This window comes from Chaetodon trifascialis, chromosome 15 (genome assembly GCF_039877785.1).
Source record: "Chaetodon trifascialis isolate fChaTrf1 chromosome 15, fChaTrf1.hap1, whole genome shotgun sequence".
Lineage (NCBI taxonomy): Eukaryota > Metazoa > Chordata > Actinopteri > Chaetodontiformes > Chaetodontidae > Chaetodon > Chaetodon trifascialis.
The window spans coordinates 3282332-3297347 of record NC_092070.1 but is presented as its reverse complement, the minus strand read 5'-3'; the positions used below and the strand labels follow the sequence as shown (position 1 = coordinate 3297347).

At 41.9% G+C, this 15016-nt stretch overlaps 1 protein-coding gene across 3 annotated transcripts in view; it reads left to right on the top strand.

Annotated features, from left to right (window-relative positions):
* LOC139344145 (syntaxin-binding protein 4) overlaps window positions 1-15016 on the top strand; it is a 75232-nt gene that overhangs the window by 42471 nt on the left and 17745 nt on the right. For all 3 annotated transcript variants that reach the window (XM_070982098.1, XM_070982097.1, XM_070982099.1), the window contains exons 6-9: window positions 4781-4860; window positions 6602-6725; window positions 7157-7298; window positions 14811-14917. In XM_070982098.1, the coding sequence (XP_070838199.1) occupies window positions 4781-4860; window positions 6602-6725; window positions 7157-7298; window positions 14811-14917 (453 nt within the window). The remainder of the gene's footprint in view (window positions 1-4780; window positions 4861-6601; window positions 6726-7156; window positions 7299-14810; window positions 14918-15016) is intronic.

Sequence of the window (15016 nt, the reverse complement as noted above, 5' to 3'; positions counted from 1 at the left end):
TCAACACTGTTGTTTACTCAAGAAGCCAGTGTGACCACGAAGAAGACCAGAAGCAGAAACAACCATGGATCATTTTTCTTTAGCTGTAATGTCTTAAGATGCTGCTGCTCTTATATTCATATCTTATGGATCTTATTTTATGGATATACGTGTAACACATGGCAATGCTTTCATTACCGATGACAGAAGCCTGTAGTATTAGTGTTCAACCAGCTTTCTAAATCTGACCACAGCCAGTTTGGTGGGAACAAGGTCAGTGCCAGCTGTCAGCATAGCAGACCTCATCTTCCCCTCAAATCCACCTCAGACAACATCATCCTGAATATAAAGTTGACAAAGGTCGTCGTGGATTTGCATATTTAGACGAGCAAGACTGTTGCACATGTACGTGTCAGCCCTGATATTTCCTAAAAAATGTGGCATTTTTGTACGTAATCCTCAGGGAAAAGACTCTGACATAGGCAGGATTTACACCTCGGCTGTTAGAGAGGATGTGTGTCAGAAATTAGAAGTTAATAGTGTTAATAACTCTGTGACACAGCGAGTAGCAGCCTGTGGATTTATTGGGCAGATCCTTGTGTGAATATGTAGAACTGCATGAATGTGAGCAAAGTGCTGACGAGTGGCATGTTTTGATGATGAAGGTTATAATGTGAAAGTCATCTGTAGTGTAGTTTCGAGGTGATTACTACTCTTATGGAGTCAGCAGTGAGATAGCCTTAGCCCACCCCACCCCACCCCCCATCTGAGGAACGACAGCAGACTACAGGAAGGGAGAGAGCTTAACCAAGGGCAGACTCCTGATGAGATGAGCCTTGTGTGTTAATCTGTGCTCTGTGCTTTAACTACCCTGCAGGCCAGAGCAAAGGAGCTGGAGGGGAGGAGAGTGGATGGCAGGGAGGAGGGGGGATTATGACTGTGAGCCCCCCCCCCTCGCCCAAACAGATTTCTTCACAAAACAAATCAAAACTAGCACTAGCAGCATGCTGAGCAGCTGTGAGAGCCTTGGTAAATAATATAGGAAAATCAAATCACATTACTATTATCATAACTGCAGTAAAGCCTACTCTGACAAAAGGTTAACCTGCTTCAACCACATCAAATTCATGACCACAAACAAGATGAAATTCAGTTTGTTTGTCATATATTAACTCTGTCAAGAAGGTATGAGAGAAGACTGACTCTTGATCTGTCATAAATGTCCCATTCACATGAAAAATTGTCCTCGTGTCATAACAACTTCTCCACAAAAATGGATTTATGTGTTTGGAAAAAATCTTTCCTGGAATCAAAATGTACTGTGAAGTGCTTAGAAATGAGTCACAGAGAGTTTGTGCTGTATGAGGATGAATAGTGAGGATGCACAGTGAACGTCTCATGATCTCTCTGTATGCATGTGCATGCAAAAAACTTTTCTCAAAATGTCCCATCCTACACTCAGTATTGAGACACAAACGTAAACCCATGAACAACTTTCACATGCTAATGTTTAAGTGACAAAGTGTTTCTGTTGCTGTAGTTTATAGAAGAAATATGCTTTAGCTATTTGCTTCCATGGCAGAATGCATAGTGCACCCTGTTATATAACGAACGCTGTGGTCAGATCTCATTGTTGCCAGTTTGGTAAACCTGTGTTCTAGGTGCCCTGCATCACAGATTTGAAGACAGAATAGTTTGAACTTAAATACAGGACTCTTGGTATGATTCTTTGTTTTCATGTACCTCTTGGAGATAAATGGTTGGCCACGCCTGTTTAATGAGATACAGTGGAAAAAGCATTTGGCATGTTTGTGAGGCCTCTAAGTCCATGGAAAACAGTGTCCTTATTTCTGAGTGAAATGGAACTAGAACTAGTGAAGTAGACTAGACTATACTAGAAGGTTTGAATCAAACCGTTCAGGGGTTTGATTTAATCTGCACTGTTATCAGGAGGTGGAAGAAGAGGGAGAGGTGAGTGAATTAGACCTCAAACATATTTTCTTTGGAAAAGTGTGTAAGCTGTATGAGCTCACACCCTGACACGCTCCTCTGTACAATGATAGTACTTTACTAGCTAACAGGTCGGAGGTAGTTTTATATGATGGCCAGTGTTAGCTACTGGCCCCAAATCACATTTGATCGGACAGAATGATGTGTGAGTTTAAGATAACTCATAAAAATCTTAATGTATTACAGAAGGAAAAAAGAGAGGGATTTAGACATGCATGTCAATAATGTCTGTTTGATACCAAGAGATAGAGAGAGAAGAGAATAGAAGAGAAGAGAATAATGATAATAATGAAAGAGAACAGGAATTTCACCATTCATCCATTCCATCCATCTTCTCCCGCTTCATCCAGGGCCGGGTCGTGGGGGGAGCAGTCTGAGGAGGGACGCCCAAACTTCCCTCTCCCCGGACACTTCCTCTAGCTCTTCCGGGGGGATCCCGAGGCGTTCCCAGGCCAGCCGAGGGACATAGTCACTCCAGCATGTCCTGGGTCTTCCTCAGGTTCTCCTCCCAGTGGGGCATGCCTGGAACACCTCCCTAGGGAGGCGTCCAGGGGGCATCCGATAGAGATGCCCGAGCCACCTCAGCTGACTCCTCTGGATGTGGAGGAGCAGCTCCTCCCGGGTGACAGAGCTCCTCACCCTATCTCTAAGGAAGCGCCCCGCCACCCTGCGGAGGAAACTCATTTCAGCCACTTGTATCCGGGACCTCGTTCTTTCGGTCATGACCCAAAGTTCATGACCATAGGTGAGGGTAGGAACATAGATTGACCGGTAAATTGAGAGCTTCACCTTTCTGCTCAGCTCCTTCTTCACCACGACAGACCGGTACAGCGACTGCATTACTGCAGCCGCTGCACCAATCCGCCTGTCAATCTCACGTTCCATCCTTTCCTCACTTGTGAACAGGATCCCAAGATACTTAAACTCCTCCACTTGAGGCAGGAACTCTCCCCCAACCTGAAGGGAGCAAGCCACCTTTTTCCAGTCGAGAACCATGGTCTCAGACTTGGAGGTGCTGACTCTCATCCCAGCTGCTTCACACTCGGCTGCTTCAGTGCATGCTGAAGGTCCTGGCTCGAGGGAGCCAACAAAACAACATCATCCGCAAAAAGCAGAGTCGAAATCTGCCGGCTCCCGAACCGAACTCCCTCCGGCCCCTGACTGCGCCTAGACATTCTGTCCATAAAAATGATGAACAGAACCGGTGACAAAGGGCAGCCCTGCCGGAGTCCAACATGCACCGGGAACAGGTCCAACTTACTTGCCGCCGGCAATGCGGACCAAGCTCCTGCTCCGGTTTTACAGGGACCATACAACCCCATCCTCCGGGAGCACCTCCCACACAATGATGTGAGGGACAGAAATTTCACATTGAGAAGAAATGTCCAATGTAAACACCATTTGTTATTCTTTTCAGTGACAATACAAGGTACCTTTAAAGTTGGATGTCAGGTTTTGTCAGGCAGTGTAATGCCTGAGGAGCTAATACATGTGTTACAGACACATGGAGCACGCATGGAATGAGTGTGACAGTTTGTCACAACGTAACGACTGCGTCATTGTTCTGATTATTCGCCGTCATTTCAGTGTGGCATGAGTGAGCCAGCCCTGCTGGAGGCATCTTTCATCCATTCATCTGTTGCTGCTGGCTATGAGAGAGGTGCAGCCTGAGGTCATCTTTTTTTGCTGTCCAAGAACAATTTTTGTCCTTATTTACCACAGAGCCAATGTGACTGCTTATCATAATCTGCTTAGAAACACCACATTCAAGCCATTATCCACAGGGAATCTCATATTGTGTTGTAGATGATAATCTACAACACAGCAACATGGTGGCAAAAACAGGACTCAGACAAACCGTTTCCTGTCAGTATATATTGTTTTCCTCTGAAACTGAGTTTTACTGAAATATGCCGATTTAACTATTAACTATTTTTATCTGAGTGACACCACATGCCAAGTGACTCATATTCTTACCAAATGAACCCATATTTATCTTTAAGTTACTCTTCATTTGCCTGATTTTTCTGTGCATAACTAGAAAAACTGGTATCCAATCAACAGCAGTCTGTGATATAAAAGCAGTTAACAAGAGGACAACTTGGAAAACCAAACATAAAAACACAGCTTGGATGCATCTTGAGAAAGGGACATGCAAAACTTAAGAATTTATTAAAAGTAGAAATAGCATGCAGCATAAACAAGGTGTTACAGCTGAAGTGTGACATTAATAATAAGGTTTCCATAACTTTCACGATAACAACAAAGTCTGCTGTTCATACATATTACACACTTAAATGTGACACATATTTACTTATTGCAGATATTATGCAAAAAAAAACAAAAAAACAAGTAGTGCTTTTTCTTAACATTAAATAAATTCACTGATCTCTGCTTGCTCTGTTTCTTGTAATTAAAAACGTTTTCACATCTGTACTGTTTTTGGGTGTCTATGTATCATGTGGTCAGCTGTTCCAAATTTTGGTCCCCAACATACTGAACGCTTTTAGATCCAGCAGAATGAAGATGTCTGAAATGAAGTTTAAACACCTGTGAATAGAGTGATAGAGTAACCACTGTCATGATTTCTAATATTTTATCTCACTGTAATCATCATGTAGCTTTTTCTTCTGTGCAGTAAACGAAAACCACTATGATTTCATAAATCAACAGAATTTATTTTTCGTGTCAACTCAAGCTTCGTCTGTTCAGACATTGTCTTGGCCAATGCAATTGCTTCTCAGTCCATATTTCCATCTTGTCCATTTTCTCTTTTGCTTTCCCTGAATAGGAAAGAATTTGCAGAGTTGCTGGAGAAGTATGGATCTAATGGCAGCACAGGATCAACACGCAACTCTCCCATCCAGCAGGGTAGGCATGTCCTACATAGTCCTTTGCTTGCCATCATCATTTTGTTTCCACAAGCAGTACCTGCAATGTAATGTGGGCAGACCTTCTGCTCATTTAAATGTATGTGAAGTTGTATTTTTTTGCGTTCACACAAATTCTCTGCATTATGTCTGTGTACTGTTTTATGTTAAAAAAAGAAAAAAAAAAGAAAAGACCTTTCAACAGCGTACTGAGCCTAAGGGGTAGATGGAATAAGTCTGCCTTTAAAAATGCCTTATGACAAGTGCATTTGTCCATTACACAATTGCCAACATCTGTTTCAGTCGAGAAGGAGGCAGCCAGCTGGTACAGATTTGTTAAAACATGGCTCCAGCATGTGTGCAGTCTTGTGTGCTCTGTGGGGATGGTGTTGATACATCAGAGTACATCAGCTCCAGAGTGAGGAGGCATGGACTTATGGTCATCCTGTTGATATACAGCAAAAATCTGCTTTCTTTGCAGTCTGGTAAAACACCAAAACTGGCAGAGTTATTGTACGTGGCAGACACATGAAGATGTGGAGAAACTGAAGTCCCATGGCTTGGACTTGTATCTGAGGACTTCAGCCTTGACTTGACAAAGTTTTGAAGTCAGTCTTAATTTGAACACCAATGACTCATCGCTTTGCTCGGACTTGTTACTCTGATTTGTTTGAATAACCTCCCAACAATGAGATTTACCCTTGAAATCGAGAACAGCAAAGAAGTAGATGTTTACCCAAGGCAGCAGCTGAGAAAAGCAAATGATGCATATTTGGGCTGTTTTGGTCGAATATCAGTGTTAGTCAGTGCTCCATGTCACTCAGTAATAAGCAATGTCTAACAGGACAATACAGACTTCTGTTTCAGTACAGTGTATCTGAAATGTGTGAAAAATGTCTTCCCTGCCCTGTTCTCCATATGGAACACTAGACACAATGAAATTTGCCTCCTAACCCTCATCTGAACAATTAGATAATCTGGAAGTGTCTATCTCTCTTTTTGCCATTTTCACAATTCTTGATTTTACACCCCAGAGTCGTAAGTGGTCCGCCTGCCTGTCTGTTGACATAAACGCTGCGTTTCAGTTTGTAGTTATACATTGTTGCCATACATTGTTGGAACGCTAAGATTCTGGTGACAGCAGGTACAATCAACAGTAAGAAACAACCATTTATGGAATTGTGGCAACTCATCTATGGAGTCTCATAGTAATCCAGTGATCAAAACAATCTGGTTACATTGGCAAAGGTCCAGATGATCCAGTCCAGTAACATGTCATTCAAAACACTAGCTACCTGGTTTATCATTTCAAATAAGCCAGGAATGAGATCTTCTACGTTTCCTCTGTTCTAAGATGCTGAAGATGTTTTGGTTTCAAGATGGCTGCTGCACTCAGACATTTCAATTGACAGCATGCTTGGCTTGAGTTAGGATCTTCCATGTCATGTCCACATCCTACAGTAGCCAATGAGAGTCTTTCATTGCTCCTGTCCCAATGTCTTTGTGAACATGTTGCTGTCATCATATTCAGAATACGCATATATTTACAGCAATCATTGCATGAAATATGTTTTCTTTGTACTGTTTTCTAATGAGGATATGTCAAAAAGGATTACCAAATAATTTCAGTATTTAATTATTTAGGATTTATACAGCATCTCAACTTTTTGGGAATTGGACTTATAATACCTCTCTTTCTGCTTTGTGTTATTATTCTGTTCTTTATTCTTGCCTTTCCAAAGGAGGCCGCTACTTGGATAGTACATCATCAGGTTCCTCATCTCGCTCCCAGAGTCCTTTGTTGTTGAGCCCAGCAGGCTCTCAGAACATGTACAACAGCAGTGGGCCTATGCTGCGCTCCCTCAGGTAAGATTTGCTTCTACAGGATTCACATCAACCATGACACTGCCCTCCTGTTTTTAAGGGGCTGAGTTGGAAAATTGTGGCTTGCAGATTTGCATCCTGCCTGCTCAGAAAAGGTCAACAGTGCAGATCAAATGAGGCAACCTCCTGAGCCACAGCCGCCCCAATACAGATATATCTGAGATAAGTTAATATCAGTTGGCTCATCAAACTGTGCCACAATAATGCCATGGAGGCATAAGAAAGGTTAATGTGCTCCCCAAGCCTGCAGTACACCCCGGATCCAAAAGTAACAAAAGTGGGCCTGCACTCCCTTGACACACTGGGCACTGCGTACTGGACTGTGCTTCATGCCCAGCTCCTTCATTCACAAATATAGAGCCTTCTGTCTTTACCTTAAAGATCGACTTGTTTATGTGTCTGCATTTTCTCAGTCATCCAGGCGAAGGGGTGATTCAGCTCATTTCAGTGGCACGATCCAGCAGTTTGGGCATCACCATCGGAGGAGGTTCCAACAGGCCCGACGGCCCTGCTGTCTTCATCCAGGAGGTGCTATCTGGAGGAGACTGTCACCGGGTAAGAAATGAAGTTAAATAAAATTAAATCCCAAATGTGCAGATGTTGAAGGAGAAGGGTGATGGGAAGGGAGTAATTTGTTCCAATCCATACAATGATGTTCTTACTGTGTAAACAAAACAGCAAAGTCTGAAAATATCAAAAATGTCCAGTGAGGAAAATTGTGGCCTTGCTCTAACAAACTCAGCAAAAATAATATATTAAATATTTTGAAGGACAAACAGTTATAACTGGTTTATACACATTATTTTAGATGTCAGCTAACAGATGCCTTCTTACACAACCAGCCGACACACTCCCATGCACTATGGTTGATCGTGTCTGGCTTTACCTCCCTTTGTTTTGGTAGTGTGTCCATGATTGGATGAATTTTCATGAGAATTGTAGTTTTAGCAGTAATTCTGTAATAAAACAAACATTTTTAAAACTAATGCATGCTGCATCACTTGCAGCTAACAATTTATCTACAGCGTGGTAACAACAGTATGAATCATACTGGTCCTTGAGGAACCTGACACATTCAGTTCAGTATGCTCACCGTGTACCGTGAGCACTATGGAGGGGCCACGAGGATACCTGGATAAATGACATGATGGATGCAGTGCAGCATTGAGGGACTTCTTGTAGGGAAATTAAGCGAGCGTGATGGAGGAAGGTGGAGGAGAGACAGAGGGAGGAAGAAGGCAAGTCCAGAGTGCATGAGCAGACCTCTGCAGCTTTGGCCTCAGATTAGTGTAAAATACTGCTGAGCCATGCTCAGGTCACAGCCTGCTGATCCTGTTTCTGTGGCTAGCTGTCTCAGTGGACATACAGTAAGTCTGTCACCTCCACCTACGTAGTGGTCACCAATATCTGTGACCATTCAGACACGTGCTTCATGAGTTCAAACATGCTGATGCTGATTAATTTTAAGTATTCGTCTTTAAGGAAAATGTGTAACAGTAGCTGAAAGTAACATTAACTTAAAGTAACTGAAAGGAATAAAATAACTTGGCTAACATCACTAGCTGAGACATGATTGAACCGCTAGATGCTTCTTGTTGGTTGCAGCAGGTAAACCAACAAAAGTCACAGTATTTTGGGAAAGGATAATGCATTTTTACTCATCAGTTGATTCCTACATATAATCATTCATCTTTCACATTATCCCTGAGTTTTTGTTCCTCGACAGGGACAATTGTCATACGTGTCATCACATTGTTAGTTCTCTTTTTTTTTTTTTTTTTAGTTTTTAATCTTGTTTCCAAAGCGGAAAAGGTTTGACAACAAGGACTTTTCTTGTTATGAAATTAAGTGAAGTACTGGAAATTACATATTTGTCATAATAAGAGAAATGACATATTAACTGTAGGGATTGAACCACCTGCCCAAAACATAATGTAATGCAATACCAAATACATCCTCAACATTCATATTGACCTTTTAAAACACGTTTAATTCAACAGCCCTCCAAAGGAATGAGTGGTGATTTTGGATTGACTCAATGTTGAGAGTAATCTTCAGCTGAGAGTAACTCAGCTGTCCTGCCTCAACAGTTTGACTTTTGTATTGGAGACATTACCTGACTGACAGTTGATGAAGGGATGTGGTTACTGCAGCTAATCTTGCTGTTCGTCTTGCATCACAAGGATCTGGTACTGCCTCTGAAATAGTGTTAATGGGGAATTAAGTTGGCTGAGTGCTGTCAGGAGCCAACACTGCTTGTTAGGTTAATAATATTAGGTTAAGAAGCACAGATGTAGTAGTAGTAGTAGTAGTAGTAGTGTAGAGCTATTTTAGCTTCTCTCTACTCAGTAAAGGTGCTTTACATGGTTAAATCTGAATCTAAAGACTTCAAATGTAACCGTTTTGAATTGAGTTTTCAAGTGATTTAAAGGATGCTTATAATTTGTTGTGATGTAACAGTCAGTTGTGATAAATTCCTGTGCAGTGTGAACATTTTAAGGCAGGAGATTCATTGTCTAGGTCTTCTCTGTGCAGGTTTTTTAATTGGTCTCAAAGCAAATGCACCGGTTGTGTTTGTCATCAAAGCATTCAATGGCTAATGTACAAATGAATACAGGTAGCTATCTGGAAAATTGCAAACTCTCAAAAATAACAAGCAAGGAGGAGCATAGTTCAAAAACTGTTGTGCATTCAGCTTAAGCAACACAAGGCATGAACACTATCAAGTGATGCCCACAGCTGCTGGATTTAAATTGCCTAATCATCATCTAAGACTGTGTGAATTCATAAGGAATCCTCTCAACAATAAGATGGCTCATTAGTGTAGAACAGTCAGTCACACCGGGATCATGAGGGGTTTTGAGTGATTACAGAGGCCCAGATTGACTGAGTTTGCAGCAGTTTTTCTGAAAATGTGATGCAATTTGAAATAAATTGTTGCTATGTATAAAAATTGCAAATCAGAGCTCATGGTGAAGAAAGTTGGATTTTGATGAATAGGTGTTATTTGAAAAGGTTGAATAGGTTGAGTCCCAATTCAGAGGCGGCATCATCCAAAGGTTGCAACTTCTAATAATATTATCAGTAATAAACAAATCAACCAGTAGTGCTCAGTGAGAGTACACTATGCCATCCTTGCTTCTTCTAAGGCACAGAATGTAGGCAGTGTTCCTCTGTTACCTGAAGTGTCACATTGACTCACTGAAGAGATTACCATAAGGTGGCAAAAACAATACTGTCAGTTCATTAAATCCTGTTGAATATTTAGGAATTCATGCTGGATTAAAGAATTTTAAACACTGCTTGAATATTTCTTGGCATTTGTGTTGTTTTGGTGTCAGCGCTGCTCTGTTAAAGGAGTCCCAGAGTCCCAGAGCAGACACACTACACCAAGTACGAAGGTCAGCCATCAAGCAAGGACTCCGCATAGGGCATCACCCTGCGGCTGCTCCCCCATCACGCACACACATATTACAATGCAGAGGATTTTGTCTTTACTGGTAGATGTGCACATGCTACAGCACCTGCAGTCCTTACTTTGTGTGGAGCACTTTGAGTTTTTTTTTAAAGATTTATGTTTTTGGTGGAACAAATATATTTTTTTAGAGGCTCAGTAATTTTCTAAAACACCTGCTCATTGTGCAGTGCACTGTTCTTGCTCAAACAGGAGGAAATACCACATCTGTTGGTGGTTATTTTCAGCAGTGTATTAATCCACATTTACTGCTTTAGTGAGTGTTTCCATTAACAGTACAGTGTATATTTAATAGTTTTTGGACAGCAATGGAGCTCTATGGCTTAGAAGAATAAAATATATTAGGCACTGGACACACACACACACACACACACACACACACACACACACACACACACACACTCGCTCATACACACACATGCTCACACACACCATTTGTTAGCAGGATGATTTTATTTACTGATCGTTCCGTATCTATTTATTTTTTTATTTATTTTTTCAGATTGTTTTTTCACTAAGACTGGCTACTGGCTAGCTTTGGGCTGAAGATCTTGCTCAGGAGTGCACTAGTGGAAGCATATAAGGATTGAAGTGTGATAGAAAAAAGTAAATGTTCCGTTTTTCCTCATGGCAAGTTGCTGTTAAACGTGATGGATGAGCTCTGCACACTGGCCTCTGCCTCAGGGAATATAGGGAACACATTTGTTGACCATAAAGACTTTGTTCTGTACCAGCTCTGTGTGGAAAGTGTCCTGAGACAACTTCTGTTGTGATTTGGTGCTATATAAATAAGATTGAATTGAATTGAACTTGATGGAAACAAGGCACCAAGTGCTGGACACTGCAACCTCACAGGAGGCCTTTAACATGTAACAGCAAATGAATGCTGTGTCGTTAACATGAAGGCTTCGTCAATGCAATGCTCCAGTTTGTCAAATAAGGATAATGTGTATCAGCTGACTGATTAGATAAGAGCAAGACACAGTTTACTGTCCTGCTGTTCAAGGATAATTATAGTTTATTGCAACTTGGACTTTGTTTTTGTTGTTGTTTTGGCTATCAGTCGTGGAGCATAGCCCTAGTTCTTGAGGAGCATTGAAGCAAGCATACTCTGTATGTACTTGTGCAAAGAATTCTCCTAAAACCTGATAAATATAAATGCATAGGATACACAGGATTATTGTCAGATTTGGAGTTGTAGAATATTAGTGTGCATGTGAATGTGGTCAGTGATCCAGTTGACACGTGTACTGAAAGAATCCTATACACCCCTCCTGTTGGCACTGACTGTAATGTTGCCTTTTTCCTTTTCTCCAGCTTTTCTGCTTCTCTCTCCCCAATCCTATCCTCCTTGCCTCTCTGTCCACCCACTCACTGTCAACTGTGGGCAATACGACAAGGAAAGAAAGAAGGAGAATGAAGGGGAGAGACAGAAAATACAGGAATGTGCACTTGTATTTTTATGCTTGGAGAAAGCTGTTTCTAAGCAGATTTTTCTTGTTGCATATGTCCTGCAAGGTTTTACATCATTTGAATTCAAGATGCTGGTGAATCAGAGGACCTCAGGGCTAAGAAAATATCCACTGATCCCTGTAGAGAGTTGTTTGAGTGCTGGTTTGTGCATTTTGGTACAAGATGTACAAATGTCTTGTATGATTATTGTGACTTTCTGCTCGTAATAAAAGTTGGATTTTGATAACAATACATGTGCTGGCTTGGCTTGACTCAGTTTGATTCGGCATGTCAGCCCGGCAGCAGAGATTTGCATCTCCATTACAACAGGGCTCCCTTTTGAATGTGTGTCTGTGACTGATTCTATTGAGTCAACAACATTTAAAGGCAGCACGCTCTTCGGTGCTGTTTACAATTGGACTGTGTGATGGTTGTTGGTGGTGTGTATCATCATGCTTTTTCAGGTTGTTGTTACAATTTTTTCTTGGCATCTGTTGCTTATTGCCTTACGGAATGATCGAGACTACTTAAACATGTTTCTGAATCCTCCATGAATGATGTCAAAGCCCACCTGGTGTCACTGCAGCCCACTGAGAAGCTTTCAGGCACGTGATCAGCTGACTCAGGACAACCTGCCACGTTTAAACTGGCATTGGAAACACAAAAGTGCCCAGGCAAAAGCCCTAAAAATAAAGGACATGCCTTACTCAGAGAAAACCGGCCATGTTCCCATCAAAGACGAAGCATCAGCTTGATGTGTGCGGTGGGTCCACAGAATACAGAGGATGGAGTTGGAGAATCATCTGATTCTATAGAGTGGGTGAACTATGAATTAAAGACTTTTTGGCTCGTTGCCAGGGGTTGGCAAGCTAATCACTCTCAGGATGGACTAGGCCTCTTCCACTCATGAGTAATGTTAGCTGGGCAAGCTTTGATGGGCCAGATGTGGCCAGCGGGCCTCCAGTTGACTGTCACTGATTTATAAGGTCAGATGTTGTGTGTGTGACCTCATACAAAATGGTGCAATATTCATGTTTTTGCATTCATTTGAATGGCAAGGATAACCTAAGTTATTGAGAACAATCTGCATACCTACTTCCCACATCCATGGCACTGGTTTCTCCTTGAGTTTTTAATCATTAGGAATGCAGGAAAAATGCAAAATGTTTGTGATTTTTCTCAAAAAATGCACAACTACATTACCACTTGCCAGTAATGTGATACCCCCCAAGCTTCAGGGGCTTCTTGGCTATTTGTTCTAGCACTCACACAGCTAATAACTAGTATAAAATGTATACGTGAACTCTTGTATGCATGCACTTTTAAGGTTCTGACTAAGCAAATCATTTTAAACTTCATAGACATCTCTATCCACCATCAGTACTGGAAGATGTTCTCATGGATGAGGCGAGAGAGATTTCATTTGGCCCATTTCTTTTTCACTGACCTACACACTCAAAATCCCCATAACAGATGGAAAATGGTACAGGATAGCAAGATTACATGCAGCTGTGTTAGAGACAGGGCATGGTAAAGCAAACCTGTATGTCCACTCTGTCATTAAGTCCCTTTAACTCACTCAACACTGTGCACTAATACCTGGCTCTATTACAACATATACTGACACGGACTCTCTCACCTCCTGTTTTGTGCTTATGGAGGCAGGTTGTCCATTTCCTCCAAATCCCAACTCTTAATCCCCTGTGTGGCATAGGTAGCAAGGTAGCATTTCATGCACTGTGATTTCCTGTATGGGATGAGTCAGCTGGGGAATTATGCAGCCATGCATTCATCAAAACTAGATAGATAGATAGATAGATAGATAGATAGATAGATAGATAGATAGATAGATAGATAGATAGATAGATAGATAGATAGATAGATAGATAGATAGATACGTGTGTGTGTGTGTGTGCGTGTGTGTATATGTATACACATATATATATGCTCAAAAAACACGTTCCACAGGTAAACAGGTCAATTGGTAACAGATGATAGCATTATGAAGTCCAATTAGCAAGTCCATTAAGAACCTCAGCAGTCTCCCAGTCCACTCATGTTCATATTGCAACAAAGCAGAGATGGGTTTAACAGTTTGATGGCTACCAGCAGATAAGGGAGCCAGTCAGTGGAACACCTTGGGGGTACAGGTCTTTGGCTGAAGATGCTCTCTTTTCAACCAGCGTGTTGTGGAATGGGTGGGAGAAGCTCAGGATGCTAACCTGTATCTGTAAACTGTAGTATCTTGTTTTATATCACTGCCTCCAAAGAGTCCAGCTTAACTCTTCCAATGAACGCCCTTTCTATTTCACTTCTTGAGCTTGTTAGAGTCCCTCATTCTCCATCTAGAATGTGGCAGAATAAAAGTGCTGGCCACCAAAGACTGACAGAACATCTGCCACATCTTGTTGCAGATGTTCAAGCCTCTGAACCTCTGCAGGAAGTATACCTGACTCTGGCCCTTCATGCAGAGGGCCCCTGTGTTCCCAGCCCACTCTAGCCTATTGTATTTGCAGGAGTGACTCATCTAGATATCCTGCAGTGGATGGATACAAGGGTCAGAGAAGGCTTAGCCCTGTGGAAGTCCACAGTCATCCCCTTCAAACTTTTGCAGGTGGCATGACTCTGAGTAGTAGCTGAAGTCAGAGGTGTGTAGAGTAAACAGGAAGGGCGAGAGGATGGTCCCCCTGTTGCTCATCAGTCATAAGGGACAGACCTGTCAACCCTCCCATTTTTTGTGAGATTCTCTCGTTTACCCTTCTCATGTAACATTGATGGCATGCTTCACTGACTGTTTGCTACACTCCCATCTGGTACAGCAGGTGGCAGAATGTAGAACATTAGTTGTAACATCTATTCAGGAGGAGTCATTCACTCAAATGGCACCTGGCATTAAAAAAAGAAGAAGAAGTACAAGTATCTCACCAAATGGGAGGTGGTTTACGCGTATTTAATGAAGAGCAATGTTGGTCAAAGTCACTGTAAAATATGCAAATATGCCACAATTTTCATATGCAAATAGTTATTCACAAGGTTTGAGAGTCACTGTAACATCCCAGCACTTTACCATTAACACAGGAAAACACTGCATCTGTGTGGTTGTTCAGCTCAGCGTGACTAAATGTCTCCATGTTGTGCAGGATGGACGTCTGAGACCTGGAGATCAGCTCATTGCCATTAACAAGGAGTCCTTAATAGGTGTGACCCACGAGGAGGCCAAAAGCATGCTGAACAAGGTCAAATTCAGGTGAGGGCTGCATGTGTATCCAGTTGCTCTTTGAGTAACTCACAGTGAATGAAGTGTGTGACTCTGTGGACAGATTGTGATCAGAGTAGAAATGAGTCA